The sequence below is a fragment of the Dermacentor variabilis genome, chromosome 1 (genome assembly GCF_050947875.1).
Source record: "Dermacentor variabilis isolate Ectoservices chromosome 1, ASM5094787v1, whole genome shotgun sequence".
Lineage (NCBI taxonomy): Eukaryota > Metazoa > Arthropoda > Arachnida > Ixodida > Ixodidae > Dermacentor > Dermacentor variabilis.
Window position 1 is genome coordinate 39775518 of NC_134568.1, and position 26405 is coordinate 39801922.

The 26405-nt window shown below is 47.9% G+C and overlaps 1 protein-coding gene across 1 annotated transcript in view; it reads right to left on the reverse strand.

Annotated features, from left to right (window-relative positions):
* Nucleotides 1-26405, reverse strand: part of LOC142570938 (uncharacterized) — a 43368-nt gene that overhangs the window by 14137 nt on the left and 2826 nt on the right. Inside the window, exons 2-3 of the mRNA XM_075679241.1 lie at nucleotides 11226-11285; nucleotides 2758-2875 (exon numbers count right to left, since the gene is read on the reverse strand). Of these exons, the coding sequence (XP_075535356.1) occupies nucleotides 2758-2875; nucleotides 11226-11285 (178 nt within the window). The remainder of the gene's footprint in view (nucleotides 1-2757; nucleotides 2876-11225; nucleotides 11286-26405) is intronic.

The window sequence follows — 26405 nt, forward strand, 5'->3', positions numbered from 1 at the left end:
CCACATTCAAATAGATTCAATAAAGTTTTATCCATCCATCCATCCGCGGACCTGATCTGCTATGAGCAATGAGTTGCCGCGGGAACGTCTACGGAGACCCCTTCCCACGCACTGTTCAAGAAGCAAGACAATAGACACCACGGCGGCCGCGCTGAGGGGGGTCAGCTCGGAGTTCTGCGAAGGCCCTGTGCCCTCGGGCGGGGGGGGGGAACCGTGAACCTGTGCGGGCGTGTGCGTGCGTGCGTGTGTGCGTGCGTGTGTGCGTGCGTGTGTGCGTGCGTGTGTGCGTGCGTGCGTGTGTGTGTGTGTGTGTGTGCGTGTGTGCGTGTGCGTGCGTGTGCGTGTGCGTGCGTGTGTGTGCGTGTGTGCGTGCGTGCGTGCGTGCGTGCGTGCGTGTGTGTGTAATCCCTCGCGAAGAGGCGGCTCGTCTCCGGGTCGAACGTTTCCCTCACCTTGGGATCGAGGGAGGACCGAGTGTTTATAAACCGCTGTTGTGCGGTTGCTCAGGGCACGTTCTCTCGCAGTCATGCTAGACTGATGAACTGCAACATCCTGATGTAGATACTGTAAATAAACCCATATTCCTCGTTCTCGATGAGAAGCAGTCCTTCCCTTCAACAACGTCCTCAGCGTGGTTAAGTTGCACGATGGCATTGGCTAGCTACCTTCTAATTCATGCCCGACTCCAATCTTGACAACTGATTACGAGCGATGGGATTGAGCCCCCAACCCTGACAAGCCACACGCGTTATACTTATGGCCAAATACTCAAAATTTCGTACTTCGTTATAGCTTATCAATAAAATAACTAGTTACGTGTAATTAGTTATAGAATAACTGAATTACAGTGAACATTACCGCGCACAATACTGGATCACCTACAAGAAAATGTAACTGATTACAAGTAATTAATTACATGAATTTGTTGCGTGCAAGTCTGTTCCACGTTAACATATTTCCAGGAAACACGTTGCCGCAGCAGATCAGTTTGTACCGAACACATATTGTGATGTACCTATATGTCTCTACATGCTGCACCATTAAAGAAGCGTTCCAGGGGTTTTAGCGAGGGAGACGGAGGTCATCTACCGCGTCTAGTTCTAAAGAAGGGTCGGTACCACTGACAAATCCACCCTTTTTCTACTGTCCCCATTCCCAACAATTAGGCGAAAGTGTCATCCTTGTTCGATAAACATTCATTCATTCATTCATTCATTCATTCATTCATTCATTCATTCATTCATTCATTCATTCATTCATTCATTCGCCCAGTGCTGAACACCAGGATAGGCTGGAAACTTTTGCTTACGATAGTAATATAGAGTGAAGCAGGTGAATAATGTTAATAGCAAATGAAGGTACGCGCGTCAATCTTCTGCGGCACGTGCGCTTGTTTTCAGTCAAGGAGTTGCAAAAAGGGCATGATTCAGAATTTGTTTATAACCTACGTCACCGCAAACTGCCTATCTTAAGACGCCCGTAAGTAGCGTTTTGTCGTTTACTTCGCAAGGTTAATTGCGTTCTGTACGTATAGTACAGCAGGACCACCTGATGTCACTAAAGCCAGCATCATAAACATGCGGCGCGCACACTCAACGTCCAGGAATCACTTGTACAGGGCCTGTGTGACACTTACCCTTATACTACATCCATCCCCATCTTTAAGCACGCGGCCACCCTAAATGCATACTAAAGATAAATATTAGGTAAAGCTAAATTAGCATGTATGTCACATTTCTACAATGCTAAAAAGAACAAAGATACTGTGAGTGGAGGCTTGATTAGTCAGAAATGACGCATAAACGAAATGGGAGTGGCGATGTTAGGTCACCACACTGCAGCTCTACATGATACGATTTCGAGAGCGAGTGCATGGTGCTATGTAAGCGCTTAAGAATAAGGAAGAGTTACAACAAAGAGTTCTAGCTTGTTCGTACACCATTCCCGTTTATGGAATGCTGGAAACGCAGATGGAGAGGTAGCGCCATTTCGCGAATCTTTCCCCAACCAGAATGTGTTATGACCATTCTTGTGTTGCATGGGCGTCCTTGTCGTTATAAAAAGTCTCAATGCGCCATCGACTGTCGCTGGTGATATTTTTAAAGCAAAAACTAAGTAGAGTTCGTTCATCTAAATTTTAGTTTCGCCTGTGTTAATTCACTTGACCGGCTCGACATGGCGCCACCTGTGCTCCGCGTCCCTCTTATTCCGCGAGCGGTAATATAGCTCGTGGGCAAGCTAAAACTCTGTATTGCATTTGAAACTGTGCGAGTATTTAAGCTAGCAGCTTCTTGGTAGTTTTTCATGGCAAAATAAATATATGCCGAGACACCCGACAGTACGATGAAATTCTTGATGTCCCGCTTACATCAGTAGTGCCACCTGTAGGGCGCTGAATTCAGTAACGGTGGCTTGACCATATTAGACGACGCTTCGCAACAAATTTAATGAAAATTATATTTGCAATGATAAATTTACCAAATCTAGGTCGATGTAGGCTTTCATTTTCTCTAATGCCATATTAGGTTACCTGACTACCGCCAGCCACCCACCAACCCACGTGTCAATTTTTTTTTTCTTCCTACTTATACGGTACTGAATACGATGTCTCTGCGCAACCACGGGCTCCTACGCGCTATGTATGCGGATCCAAATGCTTGACGTGACATCGAGACGACTCACATAAACAACGGTCAGCAGCTCGAAAAAAAAAACATACAAGGAAAGAAGGATGTTCAAAATCTTACGCTTCCGTACCTTGTCGTTTCCGTCTTCAAACCAAGAAGAGTCTGAATGGAGTAGTCCGTGAGCACGTTAGGCACGCTTCCACTGGATTCATTGCAAGGTGGAGTAACGCTTGGACTTCTCGAAATTTCTGTGAATGAGTAATTGTTGTTGACGACCCGTCAGTGCGTGTGGCGTCACACATTCCGTTTTGGCGGAACACACAAAAGCTAGGTACCGCACAAATAAACTAATGAGGCCGAATTCTTATATGCATCCTGCATAGCCAAACGTTTAAATGAATTTTATGCTATACATTAATTGGCGCAACAGCTACATTATCGCGGCGGCCTTGCTCTCTGAGGTGCTTGTGCTGAGTGAAATGGACGCAAGCACCACCCCAGGCAGCTTTACTTCCGACTTGTGATCGCAGTAGATCTGTTAAGAAGGGAGAGTTATAGCTTATGCGTGAACGTATTACCATTTGCGGAATACCGTGTCACCAGAGATGTGTACGGTAGTTACAACGCTCGTAGCGCCATCCTGTGACACATATAGTGTTATCAGAGGGCACAGAAATCGTCCTAGCGACAAAATAGCTAACATGCAGTACCGTTATGGTTTGCCTTTGACAATAACGCTCAGGCAATACAAAAGAAGTTATTCAAGTGCTTGGTATAGTTGCACAAAACGTAATAAGATGTCGCTACCAGTTTCGCTACGGCCGTCGATGGTAAATGGCGAGATGTTTAAGGACAAGTTAAAGCTCTCTAACATGCGTTGCGATTAGCTGCCTATTGTGCATGAGTGCAAATTTCATATAGCTAGCTATTGCTATTTCGGATGGGCACAATGTCGCGCCTAGAATTTGCTACAGCGGCGGCCATATTTTGATGAAAGGAGAATTAAAAAAAGACGCGCTCATCGAGTAGTGTTTGTTCTCGGTTCCTATCCTCGTCTTATTCGCGCTACTTCAAGTTATAATAAAAAAAAACAATTCTAGATTTTGATTTAAGGGGGCGATAAATATTCCAAGATGTTGAAAATTAATCCGGAGCCTCCCAGTACACGTCCCTCATACAAATTCCCGGCATTCGGTCATAGAACATCAAAACTGATTATTCGTTATTACGTATCGGTATTTCAGGCACTGTAATCATGTGTTTTTTTTCGTTCGCTTTACCGTACAGTCACGGTGGTATGGTAAATGTGTTATCAGGTGTTGACGTGGGACAACCGCATTTAGATTCTCGCAATGAGCGAGGCCGCAGAGCGAGCTTTATCCTAATATCTGCTGATTTACAGTTACATTTTAATGAGAATAACATTCTTAGCCTACTTAAGTCACTTTGGGTTTGTCTAGCCTCCTTCCACCCTTCTAAAAAGAAGAAGAAAGCCCTTTGAAGCTGATAGGGTCTTGGGCGGAATCAAACCCGCATCACGTGGGTTACTCAAGCACGACAACTCGGTGCGTTAGCGCTGCGCCACGGATGCCCGCGAGCAGCGATGAAACAAATCTAAGCGTCATCACATACAGGTGCCCCGCGCATCTCGGAAGCCACACAAAAGGAGGGGGACTTCGCGCGGCTTGGCGGGCGCCCTGTTAAATGGCGCAGCGTGTCCAGACAGATGCCCAAGAGAGGGTCCCAGCTGCAATACACGGCTCACATGCACCGGCGCGCCACCGAGGCAATCTCTGAGGTCACGCAAAAGGAGATAAATTTGGCGCGCACTTCTCGCGCGCATCGCTAGATGGCGCAGCGTGTCCAGAGGTAAGCTCGAAAGAGGAGCCCCGCTGCAGTGCGAGGCTCATACATGACGCGTTTCGGCGGGGGCAATACGCTGCTGTGCAACATTTCGTCATAAGGCTAATGTATTAACGTCGACCGTCATAGTGAGATGGGGTCTGCCGGAATTGTTTTTCTGTCAATGCCATTATCTGTAATTGGCGTAGGTATAATCTTTGAAATCATCATAGTAACCTTGAAACTAGCTAAACCAATCAGTTTAAAGACTGCTATGGCTTTCGTCTTGCAATGACCTAAAATGTCAAAGGATGACTGCCGTTAAGATGCCAGAGCGCTTGAAGTATAGTGTTTCAGCACGCATTTAAAACAGCCTTAACAACTTCATTTTCATTTCTTGCCTGACCATGTTGCCTTTCCTCTTTCTGGGCTCGTTTGGAACACACGGCAGCACCTAATAACGAATAACGTGTCCCCAACCATGCGACGCCGACCCTGCACTTCAGCCCGCTACTAATTCTGGCAAGAACGATACAGACAAAAAGTTCCATAGAGCGCCGCTAATTCTACTTGGAGCTTACTTATTGCCCTCTGTCTGATACCCTCTGCCTATACATACAGTCCTTTGGTCTTCACACGCATACACGAATGTGCGACTACCCCTTTTGGCTACGACGGCCTCTTCTAGTCCTATTGGTTTCTTGACAAGACCTTCTGTTAGAATTACTGGCTTCAATGGGCCTTTGCCTGTGTTTAATCCTTGCTTCATGACCGTGATCGTGTCACTATGTCGGTCCAAGTATGCATGCAAGACGTGCCCTGTAAGAGCGACAAAGAATTAATTGGTATGCGTGCTTTCTTACCAGCGTCGATATGTTTTCAACGATTGGCTACTCGCTCCCATAATGTTAGAGCAGTCTCTTTGGTAGTTGGTGCCAGGCACATTCTTGACACCACTGACAATCCGCCACCAAACATAATTTGTCCATGTCCGTGTTGGTTGTTCGGGATCCAGAGACACGCGTTCTATGTTTGGGGATGCGTCCCACGTGTTACCCTTCAAGTATGACTATGTGGATGTTTGAAGTTTTTAGTTAGACCTAAAATACACTGAATGTATTACACCATTCTTAGTTAGCAAAAATTGATTTTGGCTTATTTTATTATTATTATTATTATTATTATTATTATTATTATTATTATTATTATTATTATTATTATTATTATTATTATTATTTGTTTTGAGCACTTATATACAATTAACAGGAAAGGGAAAGCGAGGAGCAGGTTGGCAACTGCCACCGGAAGGGGCACAACGCCTGCCTAGTCTTCAGAAGGGAGGTGACAGCAACACAGAAATGGAAGATAGGAAGGAGGGGAGGAAAGAGGAAAGGAAGAGCAACAGTACAAATTTAAAGAATAAAGTAGAACGTACAGTACAGATCACACACAGTAGGGCCGGCCACTGAAGGTCACGCTACTACAGAATGTTGAATAGAATAGTTTCGACGCTACAAACGTGAACCTAAGTTAGTTAACTCTAGAAAAGTAAGTATAGCGCGATGAGCCTGTTCACGTTTAGACGCACAATCACTGGGGCACAAACATTCGTCGAGTGCCGTACAGCGCAGGCCAAGGAGATGATAGTCTCTCACTAGCGACATCCGCACTGAAACATGCGCACGACATGCGCACGACATGCGCACTGAAAGCGGGACACTCAAGTATAAGGTGCTGAAGAGTCTCGCAGCAGCCACGAGACTTACACGATGGACTGGCCAAAAGTCCTTGTCTGTATAACGTTCGTGCACGTTCACGCAGCCAACCCTCAGCTTGAGTATTAGAGCTCTAGCACGGCGAGGCAAGCCTCGACCGCGAACACGGGCCGGGAACGTTCCATTTGCCACGCGCTGGTCTGGATGCTGCTTAAGTAGGTGGCGACGAATCAGCAGACGAGCGTCATCAAGCTTGCACAATATTTCTGGGCAGTCACAGTTATTATGAGCGCAACTTGAAGCGAGCCGATCAGCTTCTTCATTTCCGGCGATTCCTACGCGTGAAGGTATCCATTGAGCAACGAGCGATACCCCACGCGATGAAATTTTGCTTGCAGAGTAATGCTGCGCACAACTGGGCAATCAATCTTACTGCGTTGTAACCTGTTAAGGGCAGCGCGGGAGTCCGTAAAGATGGCAATCTTCGATGTAGTTAACTCCTCTTGCACGCATTTCAGTGTAACATTAATTGCTGCTAGATCCGCGGTTGTTGACGAAGTTGGATGAGGTATTTGAAAGATACGCCGTACTTGAGTCGAAGGGCAGAAAAAAGCTGCAGAGGCGCCTTGACCGTCGTTGTGTACAGATGCATCTGTGAAAACTTGAAGATAATCTGGAAACTTCTCGAACAAGTGAGACTGAGCCAATTAGAGTGTTGCCGAAACAGGCATATCAGACTTTTTGTGTATATCAGGGATTGTGAGGTGAATGGGGAATATGTGTTTCGTAATATCTTTTGGAAGTGGAGGCGTAACTTAACCAGCATGTTCAGAAATGTCAGTGGTATTCATAAATAATGCCGTCATTTTTCCCATGCGAGTTAACGGGCGGTCAATGAGACGATCAAGGAGCGATTGACCATTCGATGTGCGATGCAGAGGCTCAATATGATACAGAGCTCTCTCCTCTGCTTGAAGCCTCAGTGGTAACTGATGCGCTTCAGTCAGTAATGCAACAGATTGCGCCTCATGAGGTAATCCAAGCATTAGGCGAAAGGAAACGCGATGATCTCGTTCCACTTGGGCCATCAAACTAGGTGGTATATTCAGGACTGGTAAGGCATACATCATGCCTGAGAGTACAGATGACTGGTACACCTGGAGAGCCGTTGTTTGGTCGCAGCCAGCACCTCTAGCAGTCGAGGCGGCCACATACTTAAGAGGGAATGCTATTTGCGTCATACAAATTTAACGGCAGGACGCCAACAGGTGCGAGCATCCACAATTAACCCCAAATAACGGTGTTGTCGCACCCAGTATATAGGCATTTCGTCAAGGTACAGTCAGCTCATTGTTCGACGAGCGCGTTGTTTAGGGTGATATGCTACTGCAGCCGACTTAACAGGTGATATGAGCAGGCCAACTTCACCCAAGTACTCCGAAGAAGCGTTTAGAGCTCTTTGCAAGCTTGCACGAAGCCGCGGACCAAGGTGCGAAGGGCCGCTTATCCACAGAGCAATGTAATTTGCGTAGACAGCTATGCTCAAAGGGAAGTCACTGTCCCGAGGGAAACGACATGGAAGCGCGGCGAGTACGGTGTTAAACAAAAGCGGCGTTAAAACGCTGCCCTGTGGGACACCGCACTTCACATTTCGGTATTCACTAGTTATTCCTCTGATGCGCACTTTCATCCGGCGGTCCGATAGAAAATTATGCACAAATTGGAGCAGACGACCCGATATTCCCCCGGTTGCAAAAGCGAAAATAATCGCCTTATGCGGAACTGAATCAAAAGCTTGCTGTATGTCTAGGAAGATTATGTAGGCGGAATGCTTGTTTCCTTTAGCAAATTGGAGTGCTGAAACCAGGTCTGATACGCTGTCCAGAGCCGAACGGCTCTGGACAGCGTATCATACGTCTGGATACGCTGTCCGTCTGGATACGCTGTCCAGACGAAAGACACTCATGACATCAGGGAAAAAATGCAGCTCCTCTAGCCTGACATCTAAGCGAAACAAGACCATTCGCTCCATTACCTTGATGACATTTGAAGTTAGGGATATTGGCCGGTAGGGCGAGGTGTCTTTCAGGGCGCCCGGGCTTTGAAACTGGTATCACCATGGACGATTTCCATTCAGCAAGGATTACACTGGTTATCCATACTTCATTATACTCGTCCAATATACGGTCATGAAAACTCTTACCAAAGTTCCGCAATGCTTGATACGTCCCACCATCTTCACCTGGAGCTTTGCGGCGTTTGGAGAGGCTCAGCGTGTGTCGCAGCTCCTCAAGAGTGAAATCTGCCTCATCCATCTAGTAGGCAGGACCGCAGGAAGGGGTTATGGTACTGTGACTTGTCAAAGAAGGAAGGTCGCCATTTGTTGTGTCACTGGATGCAGGAGAGACAAAAATGTCTGCAAATGCCTCCGCTATAACTTTTGGGGACTAGCCAGTCGACGACGGAGTATCGGATCTATCGTCGTTGTACTGTAGCTTCTCATAAACACTCACTCATCAGTTTGAACAGGCTGTCTTGAGATGGTGCCTCTGAGATCAGCTGACAGGAACTTGTCCGAGTTTGTCACTGTATGCACAGCAGTCTGGCGGCCCGCAGTGTGTTGGTGTTAACCAAATGGGTAGGTGATCTCAGCCCCACAATTGTCTTGGGGACGGCTACACCATCGTGGATGGTGGGCATTAAAATCTCCGCATAACACAAACGATGCACCACACCGAGACACTAAGCAGTGAGGTATCCGAAGAACGTGTAGGCCTGTTGTATATGCTTGACACCGCTGTAGGCACACCTCTGAGGCTCACAGTAACATCTGCACACTCAAACTCATCGTCACCGATGCCGTCTGTGTCAAGAACCGCGAAATCCAAGTCATCACGCACGTACACCGATGCTTTTGAAGCATTGAGCGTATGCGCCGCGTCCACACACTGGAAAGAGCCACAAGCTGGTTCCGCGCATCGAGTGTTACTGTGGGCACCCGCGAAGCCTGGCAATCGATATTCGTATTTCCGTACGTTAGTTTCCTGAGGCGCTATAACGTCTGATGGAGTCTTCATAGCGATGAGTCGAAGAACTAGATCAGCGTGCCGCGATCGCATCGACCTGACATTCAATTGCAGCACAAAGGCGCGAGGCTGCTGACAACTGTTAAAATTGTTTCCGGTAAAACGTCCAGTGAAGGCCGTCGAGGACTGGAACGAGGGCCTCCAAAATTTGCTCTGCAGCTGACGCTGCTGGTGTCTGACGACCGGCGATTAGAGATCTGATGACGTTGACAAGCATCTTCAGAAGATTGACAAGTTGCACATCATCGTTGGCTGAGACCGGTTTAGATACTGTGTTTAGAGTGCTTTCCACTGTGGTCGAAGTCTTTGTAGAGACTTGTTCTGACGATTTCGATGGCAGCGCTTGCCATGATGAGTCTGAGAGGCAGAAGGTCCACCCCCCCCCCCCTACTTTCAGACGCGTTGTCTTTGTCATTCTTTGAACGCGCTGCTTTTCCAGTCGCTGGAGCAGCACTACGTCGACGGAAGCTTTCATCTCCTGCTGCCTTCTTTTTGGCTGTCTCTTTTAGTGCCTTTAGTTCATTCTTAAATGAGGGACATCCTTTATCCGTTGCCAAATGTTAACCATTGCAGTTAAGGCACCGATATGCCTGACTTTCACGGGAATCTACATGGTGATTCCCACCGCATTTGGCATAGACCAGATCTCTAGTGCAAAAGCCCTGAACATCACCAATCTTAAAACACTTATGACATTGCAAAGGCCATGGTACGAAAGGTCGTAAAGGATAGCGCATAAGTCCAGCCTTTACATGACTAGGCAGCTTTCCAGAGGCAAAAAGTATCTTCATACACTTTGACGAGCCCAGGCTTCGAACGTTAATTATTTTGCATGGTGGCGTGCAAACGATCATGCTCTTAAAAACATCGTCTTTGAGGTCCAAGTCGACATCAGATACGACACCAGCTGCTATATTTGTACCCTGTGGTATGTAGGGTCGCGCGTGGACCCCACAGATTTCAGACAAACCAGTTTGCACCATCTTATCATCAGTTGTGTCAACGGCATTGACATTTTTCCAGGGGTTCATGCGAACCTCTTGGATTAGTACAGGGGTAAGTTTGAAGAAGAAACCATTAAGTTTCTGTCGGGAGATAGCACTCAGGTTTGCCATCGCGTTGACGGGCATGAAAGCTACTGCCGTAGTCTAGATGCTGCTGTGTATGATAGTCGCTTCACTTGAGGACGATGCCGGAAACGTCTGTCTTGGACGGCGATGCTTGACAGGTATGAAAGCATCCGAATCTTCTTATCTTTAGTCAGAAGGCTCAGAATCAGCAGCGTCAGATTCTACTGCCGAACTGAGCCGCTTTCGAGCCACGGGCGGTCTATGCTGACCGCCAGACGAGTCTAAGACCACATTTTCCATGGCAAGCTCTGCGGGGAGACTCCTACTCCCAGCAGGGTAGGAGTCTTGAGGGTTCAGCGCAAACGTCGTTGCCTGTTACTGATGCACGAAAAGCATATAAATAGAAAGAAACTGCAGCACCAAAAAAAAACCAGCAACCGAGCACAAAAACTTCGTCGTCGTCCTTCCAAAAGGTGAGAAAGGCCCGAAAGAAACAGAAAAAGGCCTTACGTGGCCTATGAGAGATGTAATATAAAGGATCAAGAGTTCCGGAGTAATTGCAACTACCTTGGGATATGTTCAGTTACAACAAAATCCAAGCACACTGTTGTCTTTTGCTTAGTTTATTTTTTCATTTCCTTCCTAGAAAGATACCATGTGCGCCGTTACCAGGAATCGAACCTTTTTCTCTGCAAGGGATACCGTATCCACGGATGTACTGCGGCAGGTATTTGCACTGTTCATGTCAAAAGTCTCCCTGTTTCCAGTTCATTTGCCTAAAGCTTTAGCGAAAATTTGATAACGTCATTGATTTGTAAACGTAACTATAAAGAGCCATCTTGCAGAGCGTTGTCGCTACATATTTTATTACTTTGACGCACTGACCTTCCTCACTCTGAGGAGTCGACCACTTGAAGTCCGGGAACCTGTGTCCTGGCGTAATCACTGCGAAAAGAGAGAGAAGCAAAAAAAAAATAAGAAGTCAGAAATTTGAAATTATTCTGATTTAACTTGCTTCAGACAGTAGCATACGGTTTGTTTCACGGTCACGTTGATGATGAACTTAACGTTTTCTTCCATCACAATTGAGTTGTTCGAACAAGTGAGTGCGTTTCGGGAACGCGCTGATTTTCAATACGCGACCATCTTTACAGTGTTAGTGAGGCGCAGTGTGTGATGTAGCGCTTTGCGTTTATGACACGACACAAGCTCGCTGTGTAGCGAGGTTAGATGGAGAAAAAAAAAGAAAACTCGAACGAGAGCACGACGAAAAGAGTAATGGAGAGCACGAGAGAGCACAGCTGGCATATTGCGTATAGGCGCTTCTCAACACGCGTTTCACCTATAGATATAGAGCCGGGAGAGCAAAACACCTTGTGGGTAGAGATCGGGGAAAAGAGCTGTCACACATAAATTGCTGGCGACGTTCCCAAGCGATTATCGTCGCGTGTACAGATGCTCACGCTGTGCGAGCGTATTGTCTCTCGTGCGTCATAACATATAAGTCGCTACATTTCTGCCTGTTAGAGTAAGATATTTCGTCTCATACCGTTCTCAAATGAGCAATGATTGGCAAGCGTTAGCGATCCAAATTTATAGAATTCGTTGGTAACTGTTAATGTTACTCACGTTTCCTCACCACAAAACATCAGACAAAAAAATGGGCAAGCAGATTACCTGCTGCACCAGTAGGCTCACTCACTAGCCGCTACAGTTGGTCTCGTCAGCCAAGAGGAACTATGAAGATAATCCGTATTCAGCGATTTGAAGGCACCGATACAGTCTTTGCTGTCAGCCCTGCGGCGCAGACCACATGAACAACTACGTTTGAAATCAGGAGCCCTAAGTGATAAGTTTAGCGAGAAACGGCGCCCCATTACATTTCAGCGCTTTCGAAGTCACTGCGGCATCATGCCTAACGAGCACGCTGATAGCACTGCTCGGTCAGCTTTTGAAGCTAAGCACCCAGAAATCGATACCGCTGTTACGGTCAGATGCAGCTAGAGTACTTTGCCTACTGGCACGAGACTTCACGCTCTCCGAGCGGAACACGCGAAGTTTTCAAAACAACCAACTGCACCCCTTGGACTCCTCGCTCCACTTTCGCATCCCACCATGATTCCGCCAATGCAAGGCTACATGGCTCGCTTTGTCGGCTACGGCTAGGAGTAACCTTCCGTATTGGAATGGCTGACAACGCAAATTTTCTTCAATACGGCGTTTCCGACCATTACTGAGCAGTTTCGTCTACAGTAAATCCGAAGTGCGTGTCGTCAGCGGCACACGGTCAGAAATTTCGGACATTGCCCCTTCGGCTATGTCGAAGGTCATCGCAGTGCACCAACATAAAACAATTGCAGCATTTTTAAAGAGATTATATTTCAGAAGGGATCCCGAATTTCAATAACTTTCAGTTTGGAACGTCGACAGGGTAATCCTTTTATTAACATGCGCCTTTATGACACTTAGTTGTAACGCCCTTGCTGTGTTATAACAGTGTTTCGGTCAGCAACAAAACACTGCTATAACGCACCGGGAAAGTTAGTATTAAGTGTTGTAAGCACGCCTTTCATTAGAAGGGCGTACCCTCTTGACATTGCGAATTGAAAGTTCTTGAAATTGGGGTGGTCTTTTGAAATACCATTTTTAAAAACGCTGCCCACTGACCTACGCCGGTGCATTGCGGCGCAGTTCGACGGATGACCGCAGGAGCAATGCCTAAAATACCAGGGTGTGGTCGCCAATAGAATATTTTTGATTCTGCTACAGCATAACGGTAGCGGCATCTGTCCCTATACAGTGAAAACCCGGTGTTTATTGCAGCCGTGGCGAAATGGCGCCATCGTTCCGTTGCAGAGGAATCGACATGTCCTTAATGGCGTCGCCGCAGAGGACACTCACTTCGGATTTAATTCGGACAAAACTGAAGAAGGGGGTAGGGGTTCAGTGATGTTCGAATGCGTGCTATTAAACTAAAGCTAACTAAAACGTTATACCTGTGTGCGAAATTTCACCTGATCTCAGCCACAAGTTTAGCAGGAAGGGTCATGTACACTTGACCGCTATTATTGATTCAACGCTCAGTATTTTCATTTTCTTCAACAACACTCAAGGCTACGCTGCATCGGTATTGTAGTCTAAGCCTATTTCGATGTGTCTACTGTAAGATACCGCTAGGTAGAGTATCGACAAGGCAAGTTAGGCGTCTCACCAGGCGCCAAACACTTACAGTGAGGTCCACTGTTAAAGGTAACACGCCAAATTGCGTTTTTCACTTTGCTAGCTCTGCAGCTGGAAGTGATCACTAAAGATATTTCATTACACTGCACAGGTGCGTAGGAAGGAGCGAGCGTTGTCAATAAGTATAATCTTGAAAAGCCTGGCACTTGCAGAGTTCTCAGAGCGGGCAATAAAAAGAAATAAAAAAGGGTATACTTTACGCTCACACAGTAGTACACTTGGCCAGTGTGATGAAACAATTATATTGTCACGTGGTAGTGACAGTGAAGAAGGCAGCAGAACTGTGAATAATGAAACTAGCGTTTTATTGGGCGAACTTGTGCCCTCAAAAGCAGGCTACACTCAAAGAACAACGGTAACGGCGAATACACTCGGCGATCGTCGAAAATCTGATCAGCGGGTCAAGCGCGTCGGCTTTTATGCATCAGTCGTCGAATGTTCCAGAGTAATCGCTGGGACCCGCGTGCTTTCCACAAAGTTCTACATTATTCGCGTCGCGCACACATGCAATCAGATCACACAAGGTTCGGTCACAGACAGCGGATGGAAGCATCGATAACGTTCCAGAAACTTCCAACACATGCAGGCGTGTCCTGCGCTGTGCGATAACATTTGTTCGGCGGTGAAACATGTCGCCCGATAAAGACAAACAAGCGCACGTGTCACTATTCCAATTATTTTTTATTGCGGCGTTTTCGTCACTGTTGCAGGCTTTAACAGTGAACCACACTAGTCACATCGCCAGAATTCGTCCTTGACTGTAACTCTAAATCTACGAATGTGAGACTTTCTTTTGAAGACACCCTTTCTTTGCCTGCTTTCATGGGTTTGGTGTGGCTACTGTCGCTGCGGCTGTCTGCTGCTTGGTCGGTCGGCATGACATGACATGACAAGAAATTTATTTGAGTCCTGAGGGACTGAGACCTCGGGGAGCCAAAACCGAAGGCTCCCGAAGATCAAGTCGGTGGCTCCGCCCACGATAGAACCGGGAGATGAAGTCCCGCCGCAATGTCGTGGGCCCTCTGGACAGCCTGGAGTTGAAAGTGGAGATTGCTGCTCTTGAGAGATCCCTGCCATTGTTCTTTCGTGATGAGTGTAGAGGCGTTAAGGGCTGGGCACAGCCAGAGCATGTGGTCAAAGGAGCATGAGTCATGACCACATTTGGGGCACGACTGTGAGTGTTCAGGATTTATCTTGTTAAGGGACCGAGGAGTGGGATACGAACGGGTCTGCAGGAGTCTTAGTGTGGTAGCCTGAGGTTCGTTCAATTTGGGGTGAGGGGGTGGAAATGTCCTCCTGCCTAGTCGATAATGGGAAACAATTTCGTGAAATGTACATAATGGATCTTTGTGGATGTTGACCTCGTTCCAAGCCTGGCTACCGGCGACAGCGCGGTGCGTGAAATCGCGCGCTCTCCGGTGGGCCTGCTCGTTAGGATTACATCCAAGCGGGTTAATTGAGCTATCTAGATGGGCTGGGAACCACGAGATTCGGTATCCTCCTTCGGTACTCTCCCTAGTCCTTTGAAGTGCTTTAATCAGAATACTGTACGCCTGTTCAGATACGAGGGCGGACGAGAAGGATCTGACCGCTGTGCGCGAGTCCGAGAAGACGATAGCGGGAACTTTTGAGCTGTGAAAAGCCAGAGCGATCGCCGCTTCCTCCGTCACATGGGTAAACTTAGTATAAACAGAGGCTGCATTGACCAGGTTGCCCCCCGCGTCTACCACCGAGACAGCGAACTTATCCCCACTGTCATATCTGGCAGCATCGACAAAGAGGACATCTAGTTTCTGCTGATTGATCTTTTTAAGGACTGACTTGGCTCTCGCGAATCTTCTACCCTGGTTATGCACGGAGTGGATGTTTCACGAGACGGGGTCAACCATGATGCGAGGTCTGGTTTCCCGGGTCAAGCTAACTTTGGTCGCAGGTTCATGTCTGGATTGGATTCCTGCTTCTTCTAAAATCTTAATCCCTGGCTTAGTGGATGAAAGTCGCATTATCTGAGCCGCTGTGTGAGCTTCTATTAGCTCATCGATGGTGTTATGGAGTTCTAGCGCCAGCAGCTTCTCAGTGCTTGTGGACTGCGGAAGGCCGAGCACGCGCTTGAGGCCGGTTCTGATTAGGGAGTCGAGCTTGGCCTTTTCCGCTTTACCCCAATTAAGGTACAGCGCGATGTAGATGGCATGACTCAGGAAAAATGCCTGATAAGCTCTGAGCAAATTATCCTCTTTAAGACCGCCTCTTCGATTTTGAGACGCGGGCTACAAGTCTTAGGACATTACTAGCCTGTCCAGTGAGCCTGTTGAGGGCCGTCGAGTTACAGCCCTTGGCATCAATGAGGAGACCTAGTATCTTGACCGAGTCTTTCCTCGGTATGGGATGCCCATCTTTAGCTCAAATTCCTATCAGCAGAGTTTCCAGAGGCGCAAGATTTCTGACCCCCTGTCTGGACTGGCGGTATAACAGTAGCTCTGATTAAGCGAGGGAGAGTACAAGGCCCGTGTTTGAAAGAAAATCTTCGGTAGCCTCCAACGCACTTTGTAACGAGTTTTCGAGCATGGCTAGCGATCCGCCCGGCGCCCAGATCGTAATATCGTCCGCATAAATGGCGTGACCCACGTTCGGTATTGCAGCGAGGCGAGTGGAGAGTTTGTTCATGGCTATATTAAATACGAGTGGGGAGAGGACCGAGCCCTGCGGGGTGCCGCAGGTGCCTAGTTCTTAGGGTCCTCCCGTGACCATGCCTAGTCGGAGGTGTGCCTTGCGATCCGCGAGGAAAGATCTGGTGTAATCATGAAACCGCTGGCCCAGGTTGAGAGACGAAATCTCTGTCAGGATGTGTTTATGCGCGACCCTGTCGAAGGCCTTGGAGAGGTCCAGTGCGAGGATCCCTCTCACGTCTCGAGTAGGGTTATCAAAGATTGCATTCTTAAGCAAAAGCATAGCGTCCTGTGTGGACAACGCCTGTCTAAAGCCGATTAGGTTGTGTCTAAAGAGTTCCTTGTTTTCAATATGTTCAGTGATCCTATTATCTATCGCGTGCTCCGCAACCTTGGCGATGCATGATGTAAGGGAAATAGGCCGCAGATTATTTTTATGTGGAGGTTTTCCTGGTTTGGGTATGAGTACCACTTTTGCGGTACGCCAGTCTATCGGGACCTGTCCACTTTTCCAAACTTCATTTATTTTGGCCGTGACTATCTCGAGTGCCCTATCGTCTAGGTTCCTGAGGAGTTTGTTCGTGATTCCATCAGGTCCCGGGGCTGATCTGCCATTTAGATTGAAGAGAACGTGTCTGATCTCTGACACAGGGAAAGGTTCGTCTAGATCAGGTGCCGAGTATCCCATGTAGTTCACACGCTCTACGGGGCGATCCGCGTCTTTGGCGAGGGGGAGATAACTACGTGCTAAGTTGTTGGCTAATTCCCTGTCGGTGAGACCGATTGCGGTTTGCTTCTTAATGAGCCTCTCCGTTGCAAGGCTAAGGGTGTCCTTAGACTGTTTATCGTTGAGGAGACTTTTCAGTAAGCTTCATTTGCTACCTCTTCGCATACGCCCGTCCGTTTCTGTACACGTCTCATCCCATTGCTGCCGGGCGAGCTGGGCCGAATAGGTTTCAACCTCCTTGTTAAGAAGCGCGATTTTCGATCTGAGTCTACGATTAAGCTATTGGGTCTTCCACGTGGCTGAGAGGGCGTGTTTGACCTCCAGAAGGTGAGCAAGTCTCGAGTCCATTTTAGCAACTTCAACATCCGTAATGATTTCTTTGGTTGCTCCTTTAACCGCCATGTTCAGATTATCTAGTAGATCTGCATACGTTTCGTCTGGCGGGACTGCTTCATTTTTATTTTTCGAAAAAGGTCCCATTCCACATACTCATATCTCGCGGGCGGTCTGGGTTTGACACGTAACAGAATTTCCGGTATGTAATGATCACTGCCTAGCCCCTTCTGGAGGTTGTCTCACGTGCCCTCGATACCTCGGAGGAAGGTGAGATCGGGAGTCGTATCTCGACTGACCGAATTACCAGATCTGGTGGGGAGCCTTGGGTCTGTGACGAGTATTAAGCCGAGCTCTGCAGCGTTGAAGGCCAAGTTCGTCCCTTTTGCACTTTTGTAACTGTACCCCCATTGCGTATTGGGTGCGTTAAAGTCACCCGCAACAACGAGAGGCCCGCTTCTCGCCGCCCTAGACGTGGTGCCTAGTAATGTTTTAAAGTCTCTTTTCCTGACCGATGGTGCGCTGTACACGTTTAGAATGAAAATTTTAGAATTGATTGTTCTGTTGGGTACGATCTCTATTAACTGGGCCTCGAGGCCCGCTTTGTACGCGCGGACCTCGTGCTCAACGAACGAGATGTTCTTTCTGATTAGGGTAGCGATACCTCTGCCCTTTTCTCTCCTGTATGCTACCATGCGGTACCCCGAGAGGGAAATTTCAGCTGTACATAGCGTTTCCTGTAACAATATAACTTGCGGCTTGTCCGCAATAGACCTGCTAAACTGTCCCAATGGGGCATTGCGCCTCTGGAAACTTGCGCAGTTCCACTGCCAGATTTTCAGATTGTTGCTATTTGCGTTCGCCATTTTGCCTACCGAGTATGATGAATTAGCCCTTTAGCCCCACTTTCGGGATTCGGGTTTGCCTTATTCTGCACTGTCGACACCGTATGCCTGCCTTTGGCTTCGACCTTGGGTCTCTAGTTGAGTTAATCTCGTATCGATCCCGGAGAGCATTTCCATCATGCGTCCTAGGGCTTTTTCTATGGCAGCTAGCTTGCCTCTGCTGTTTATTTTGGCAGGAGGATCGGCGGCGGTAGCTATGGCTTCGCTCAGCTCAGCCATCTCATCCTCCTCTTCTGTCTTGCTCACCGGTTCTGGGTTGGGAGCTTTACGCTTGAATTTGCCAGCAAGTGGGCCCAGATCTTTAATTTTATCCTCATCGCGGTTCGAGACTTGCCCTCTAATGCTATTTAAGGCTTCTTTAAGCTCTGCAAGTTCGCGCCTAAGGTGTTGATTTTCCGCCTCAAGTGATTGGATTCCGGGATCATTCATTTGCTCTGACTGTGCCTCACCACTTGTTCTTTTGGCCGTCGTAGTCTTCCTTCTCATCGACGGTGTTGTGCCGGAGCCCTTAACTTTGTCGGCCCACGTGGCCCGTTTCGCGGGCTGGGAGCGAGACCGGGACCGGGATCTCGATCTGGATGCGCTGGATTTCTAGCCTTTCCCTGAGCCGGTTCGCCTCCTGGAGCGACAGCGCCCCCTCGATTGTGAGCGGGCTTGCAGGGAGCAGTCATCATATGCTGCCGCAGGTGTCGCCGAGCTCTGTGCGTAGGAGATGCTGATGTCATCGCCGCTGGCCATCTGTGCTTTTCGCAACATTTGTCGTCGCCTTCGACGCCGACGCCTAACGATATATAGGATCTGGTAGCGTTGTCTGCATGCCCTATCCCCGGTGATATGGGGGCCGCCGCATGCTTCACATTTGGGTGTGCATTGGTGTTCCTCCTCTTGTGACTCTGATTACTTCATTTTCCCACAGCCGTGGCACTTCTGCTTTTCCTCTTCGCTACTGGGGCACACGTCGGCTCGGTGATCCACGTGGCCACACGCGTAGCATACATCCATCTGCGGTTGTACAGAAAGCATGGAACGAGGGCGGCTCCACACATGACCGTGTTGGGCACTCGCATGCCGTCGAACAGTGTAACAACTACTTGTGTGTTCTTAATTCTTCTGACTTCCAATGCCGTAGGGTTTCTTGGGTTCAGAATCATCCTCCTAAGGGCTCCTTCGTCAAATGTAGGGTCGATGTTTCTTATTACATCTTTGCACGTGTCATCAGGGGCAGAAATGTAGGCTGGCACCTCAATGGCGCCGAGCTTCGTATGTATCTTGCTGATTCTAGCATACCCCTGCGGAAATCTCGGCGGAAATATGTGTGACTATATCTATGAAGGTTAATATAAGGGCGCCGAAAGCAAGTGCCGGCTGCCCGACAAAATGGTACGAGTAGGCAATCCTATATTCTACAGTAATAAAATAAATTATGGCATTTACTCGAATGTAACGCGACCACGATTGTAATGGGAGGATCAACTTTCCAATCAAGCGAAATAGAAAAAGTAAAACCGCGAATGTAACGCGACATGAAAGTAAGAAGAAATGAAACCTTTATTCAAGAAATCACAATTAGCAAACAAGTTCTCTTGGGTGATCCTTTCCAGAGATAGGATCGCTTTCGCGAAATTTCACGTGACTCGTCACCGAAAGCGTCCCCGAAAAGAGTTTCCGGCGCTGTGCAAGCTCGCTATGAGTGCCAAGAGTGCTGTCAGCCATAAACTTTGAGGGTATCGGCGCCGGGACGAGCCAAGCCTCACGAAAGCGAAACTATCGCTGAAAGTGATCGCCCGAGAATCACATCATCTCCGAGCTTGTTTGATATTAAGTACTATATAAGAGGCCGCGAAACCATTTGATTCGGAGACACTACCAGGTCACTACGAGGACCACAGGGCCCTTCCGGCCGGCCTCGGGTTTAAAGAGGGCCTTCAGTCGGTCTTGCCATCCGCGAATCGTTGAATCGTTGACGTCGAGCCGCCGAGTCACAGCGGCGTTTCCCGCCCTCTCGGCCGCCAAAATTGCTCGTCTCTCGAAGAGGGCGTCACACCGGATGCCCTACGTTGCCATAATGTCACGAATAAACGGAGTCGAAGCCCGAAAGGCCAAAGGTTGCTGCAGCACTGTAACCGTAACACCAGACCCAAGCACAGCAAAAATGGCGTCGATTCGAACAAAAACCAAGTTTTGACTTCGATAGACTTGTTTAAACATTGGATCGGGACATACAGGCTGCCAACATAACGATAAAAGCCGCGAGATTTATTTGCTTTAAAATGATCAATTTTGCCGTTATGCAAATGTAACGCGAGCGTCGAGTCCAAGCAACGAAAGTTATGAAAAAAACTCGCGTTACAGCCGAGTAAATACGGTAATGCATATACAAGAACATAGAATGTCGGCTCACAGGTATCTCTCAAATATACCCACACCTTTCAGGAATATAGCGCATTATATTCTACGGATATTTTTATTTACTCGGTTTTCTTTTATTTAGCCATTCGGTATGCATGTGCGACTAGGTGCGTTCTTATTTTTGGCCAATCCTTCAGAATGGATTTGTGCCACCGCCACACAAGAGGTACCGAATACAATAATGGAGCAAGGGACATGTTGCAATTCCTTGTGCACACGTGTTATCCCCAGTCTTTCCTTGACAAGTATCATACATTTGCATTCGTCCTCGTGACATCGTTATATAGACGTCCCACGCTTTGCATCTGCCTCATTCGGTGTTTTCATTTCGGAATAACTTCGCAGCACTGTAGGGCATAAAATTAAACGTTGCGGGAGGTTGCGCGCTGTGTTGGTTGGAAGGTAAACACAATTGCAGCCATCGCCGTTAGTTGTACATCATTTTGCACACACCGCCTTGACCAAAGCTTCGCTTCACATAGACTCCAGCATGTGCGTTTTATCGGCATACTTTCTTTTTCTATCATGTTCTTCGTTGCTGTGCGCGCATCTTAGGACAACGCAGCATTCGTTCTCCCCTCAAACTTCCTGTTTTAACATTTTCTCGTGAAGCATTGTGAAAAACTGGCCGCGATCTAATCATCAGTTAGCGGCCTTTGTAAGGGTTTTGATGCATGGTCTGCACTCTTGCGCGCACGTGGGAGAACTCCTTGCCATCTTTACGCGCGTAATCGTGTAATCACTCCGTATAGGCGGTTTCTGAGCATGCATGGCCTATTCCTAGACATGCCTTTTAGAGTCCTAATTAAGCCATGATTGCAAACGTGGTCGAACCTGGAAACGCAACAGAACAATCAATAGTCGTGTACGACTTTCTCGCGTTTTAAGTTATGCTGATAGCTTACACACTTCTTTTTTTCTCTCTCTTTTCTATTTGCTTTATCGTGTTTTACATTATCACAGCCTGCCCTCACAGTCGGGTTCGTGAAAGACGGCGCCAACTAAGCAGCAGCATTGCTCCTTCTCAAGCATAAAGTCTAATGCACAATGTCCCCTTTCAACCACAGACCTAATGTGCAGTTAGTCGCAGACATCTGACTACTCCAGCATCGCGCAATCGACATGGGGCACAACATCATATACCAGTGGATACCGGGTCACTGCGGAATTTCGGGAAATCACAGTGCGGATGACGCTTCCCGATCGGCCTACGATGGTGCCCATATTATACGAATACCACGGTCAAGAACAGATGCAGCCACAAGTCTTCGCACCCTCGCGCGCGAGCTCACGCAGACTCTGTGGAACACCAGTGAATTCACCAACGCACGTCTCCACAGATTGGATCCACATTTGCAACACCGCCTTCCACCAGGGTTGCCACGAGCGGAAGCAACACTTCTGTGCCGCCTGTGGCTCGGCGAGGCATTCAAGAACGCCTATTCCTTCCGCATTGGAATGGCCGTCAGCCCTGCTTGCGACACCTGGGGCTGCGAGGAGACGATCGCGCACCTCCGCTGTGACTGTCCCTGTTAGAATGGGCCAAGAAAAATGCTCGTGACCACGCTCGAAAAAAACTGGACAATCGCCCCTTCACAGAAGAAAAAGTTCTAGGACACTGGTCCAGACGGGTTTCTGCACTCAAGGCCTTAAGGGCTTTGCTGAAGCTTTTAAGGGCTTGTGAATTGTGCGAGCGTCTTTGAAGTGCATATCACCGCGTTACTGCGTGAATTTTTTTCAGTTTCTTTTTCTTCTTACTTCTCCTTTTGTTCCCTTTATCCCTTTCCCCAGCACAGGGTAGCCAGCCGGTACTTACACTGGCTAACCTCCCTGTCTTTCCTACCCTTTTGTATCTCTCTCTCTCTCTCTCTCTCACCCTAATGTACAAATAGACCTCGCGCTATGCCTCACACGGTTCCACGCCTCTGCGTCGCTTCACGCGTCTCAGCCATTTTACTGGCACGGTGCTGCAGTGATGAAGCTTAAAAAGAAGTTTGCGTGCACAGGCGCTCTGTGCAAACTCACGCGTAGCGCATCGGAGAGCTCGTTCTTACGGTGCCTCTTTCCAGCTGTAACTCGGCACCAGCGTATGTAATGACATCTGCCGACACGGAACAGGTGGTCTCGGGCGCTGGTCTTGCAACACGCGCTGTAGCAGAGACTGCAGCATGCCCGACAGGCCGTGGTGGGGGTCACACCGCTTGGCTCTCCGTTCCAAGCGAGCCCAGCGCTTCTCATTCTTTACCAAGCGCTGATTTGCGCAAACGTTAAGCTCCCGCGAACAGAGATTCCCAGAGCGGTGGCGCCACACGCGCATGCGTAGCGTATCGGGAAAACGAGAAACATGAAGCAAATGAACGAAAAAAATGCACATAAAAAAAGATGGTTCGTCTGTGTTCCCATCTGTGTCTTTACTTTTTCAACATCATTGCGTGTATGTGTAGTTTTAGAACTCGCAGCCATAAACGTGCATACAACGTTGTCTTCCCTGCACGCAGCGCAACCTTTACTGCGCCGCTGTGCAGCTGAATTACGAAGCAGATGAATATATTTATGTGCGTGCCACGCTAATTTTCGGGACGAGCGTCAAAAAGTGGACGAACTTTCTCTCTTCCAAAAGAATAGCCTGAAACGAACATTTCACGTGTCCTCGCAAAACAGCTAGCGCAAGAATAATTTTGTTCTTGTCTTTGTCATATATATGCTCCACTTTTTCGTTTTAATTTTGAGCATATAAGCCTATAATATTCTTGAAGTGGTGGAGACAGCAATACATCAGCTGCACGCAGCACGTCCGGTTGAATTGATATCAAAAATTCCCTGCAGACTTTTTTTTTTTTTTTGTAATCCGGAAGGGAGCTTTACTATGCAGCACACAAGTCCCAAATCAAATCAAAAAAGTATACTGTGGATGGTGGGCTGTGTTTCGTCCTACCCTTTGTCACTAATGCACGCGACATAGTGCAGGTTTCATCGCACTCAACGATCAGAGGGAATGCTTTTACTCCTTTATTAGGGAGCCCCTGTTTATACCCCACTTATCTCTTCTTTTTTTTTTTTCAGGGTCATTTCTGGACAAACCTCCTTGTTTACCCCCCTTTCTGCATTTATTCGGCGTATAGTGAGCGCAGGACTTAAAAGAACATTCTAGAAAAAAGAGCGTGCAATTCTAAAGAACGTTTGTTCCCCAGGAAGTTCTATATAGAGCGAGAACTTGGTGCTGTGCCGCGCCGTTTCTGTTACAATAATTTTCCCTCTCGGTGACCTCTTGCACAGTGGCTTGCTTACAGGCAGTCTACTTGGAATATATGACTCGAAGCGTTACTCTTAGCGCGGAATGTACGCGGTTGCTCCTCACGAAGCAAGCGATGTTCAGAGCATCAGCGTGTAATGGCGCCTCGCAAACGGTACACAGTTCTCTCCACACGGATGGTGCGAGTTTTAGTGCGTCGGGTAATGCGCTGGCCGGCGGTTCTGGTCGCTTGGAAGATTTACAGCAAATAAAGTTGTCCACGAATCAGAAAGCGATTTTAGCATTACGTCCGCCCCTTCAGGAAAGCGCGCCCGGAAAATGATTTCACTCGAGAGCCTGTTTTGCGGCTGCACTTGTCCACTGCAGTATGGGATCAGTGGTTCTCTCGTCTGCACAATGCCAAACAAGGTTTATCTCGACACTGTGAAAGCCGCGCATAAAACAAAGATATCCGACCGCGTGTTCCAATCCTTACGAGGACGATTCACCATGGTTGTGATTATTACTTGTGGATGATTTACCACGACGGTTTCACCAATGCTTGCTTCGCATTTTCCTTTATTTGAAACAGTTAAGGCCTGTAGTGGGGGCCTAGTGGGGGCGCCTATATAGCACCTCGCCACTCAGCTCAGCGCGTTTTCTTGATGTTGATATGCACTAAATGTCGGCTGCTATTGGCGCATCGCGGAAAGAACACGCCTACTCTTGTCGTCCAAGCTCGACCCACTTACCGATGATGAACTTGCTTCCTCACTGAGAATGTTTGACAGCGCTGCTATCCCGGGCGCGCGGGTGCATATCCCATGAAGGCATTTTTCATATATCATGGGCTTTGTCTCTTTGCCGGAAAGATAAACACGCGACGTGGGTACGTCGCTTCATACATCTCATTTTACCCCCGTGCCATGCTCTACAACCCCCAAATTGACATTTCGATAGTAAGAAGAAGAGTTAATAGGTTGGCTAATTACTTTTAATAACTAAATGATTGTCAGCGGCTCAAATTTTAATGGAGTTGTTAGAGCAGGACTGCGAGCATGCTGTACATGGTCTTATTTGCCCATGGAATGATCCGTGTTTTCTTTTATAGCATTGCGCATGATAGCTGAACGCCCTCTGTATAGGGAGTTCATGGCGAAGAAGATATACATACCATATTTGCGCGCCCACATCTCCTATCACGTCAATATTTAAAACTACTAGTGGCTCTCTACCTTTTCAACGTGCCCGACGACTACTGTTGGCGAAATCAGAAACAAGAGCGCCGCAATTTGCGTATTTACCAATGCAGGCTGAGCTACGTGCCACTGAGTTTGTTAGTTGTGCTAAGGATGCGAGAGTTCACGTCTTTACCTTTGTGTTCACACTATACTTCACGTCGCTGCAAGAATGCCGTCGCGCGCGCAATAAGCGTTTTGTACAAGTTCCGCCGGCGCACGTACTGGTGTCACTTCTATGCAGCTCCATCTGAAGGCGCCAGCTCAAAATTTGTCGCCGCTCCAGCCCAGCAGAGTTCTGAGCATTTTATTTTGGCACTCGTTTCTTTGCGTACATGCTTTCAATAAAATCGGAACGTGCAAAAAACCTAATGTTAAAAAAATGTAAGCGACAGGTCCTAGCGCCGGTCAGGGATTATGTTGCAATATTATTGAATATCAGACAAGCAGACGTAGCGATTGCTTCTCATTGAGAATGACATGTTTTCGTTTTATTATATTTGTACATCTAAAGAGCGGTGTGCCAATTAAAAGATTAACTAAATACTTTAGTTACCGATCGAACCTGTTACGGAACTTATCACTGCTATCTCGAATCTGTGCTGCATCCTAGAAACCAATGGTAAACGCGTAATTGAGCTTACCACGTCACTCTAAGGCTCAACACACAACGCTCCAAATTTATTCTTTTTTGCGCTACCGCTGCCGTTCGCCGTCAGCGACGACAGTCGCTCTTCATAGAACATGTTCGCCACCGTCATGCAAAATGCTGCATGTGTTACACTGATATTTTTGGTGGCGTTTATAGCACAGTGAGCGATGTTCGCACGGGAACGGATAACGGATCAAAGCGCGAAGGTCCTTTCTGTTCCCAAGGCTTTCGCGCACTCTCTCCCACATTGACAGTTTCGCGGCGGCGGCAGAATAGAGGAGCACCGGTGTGAAATGTTCTGCGCCCGAGTAACGCCTTGCAGGACGAGAAATCCAGCGCTCTCACCTCGCCGCGGACGCTTCCGAATCTAGCATGCGCGAGTATCGTTTTGAAACCTGCGCACTCTTTAGGGAGTCATTTTGTCTCATCTCCTGTGAATTCTGTCCGTGGGCTAATTTTCCGCCAATATGATGTGCTTTAACGTACATGACTCCTGGCAGGGGTCAGGCAGCGCTCAGTGACAAAGGGAAAGCGAACGAGATTAATGACGATCATTGTCACGGGAGAAAGTTACACCTTATAGACTATTTGCGATTCTTAAGAGTGTAAACCCAGCCTGTGTACAGTTGCGATGAGCGCTCCGCTGTTAGGTCTGCATCTTAT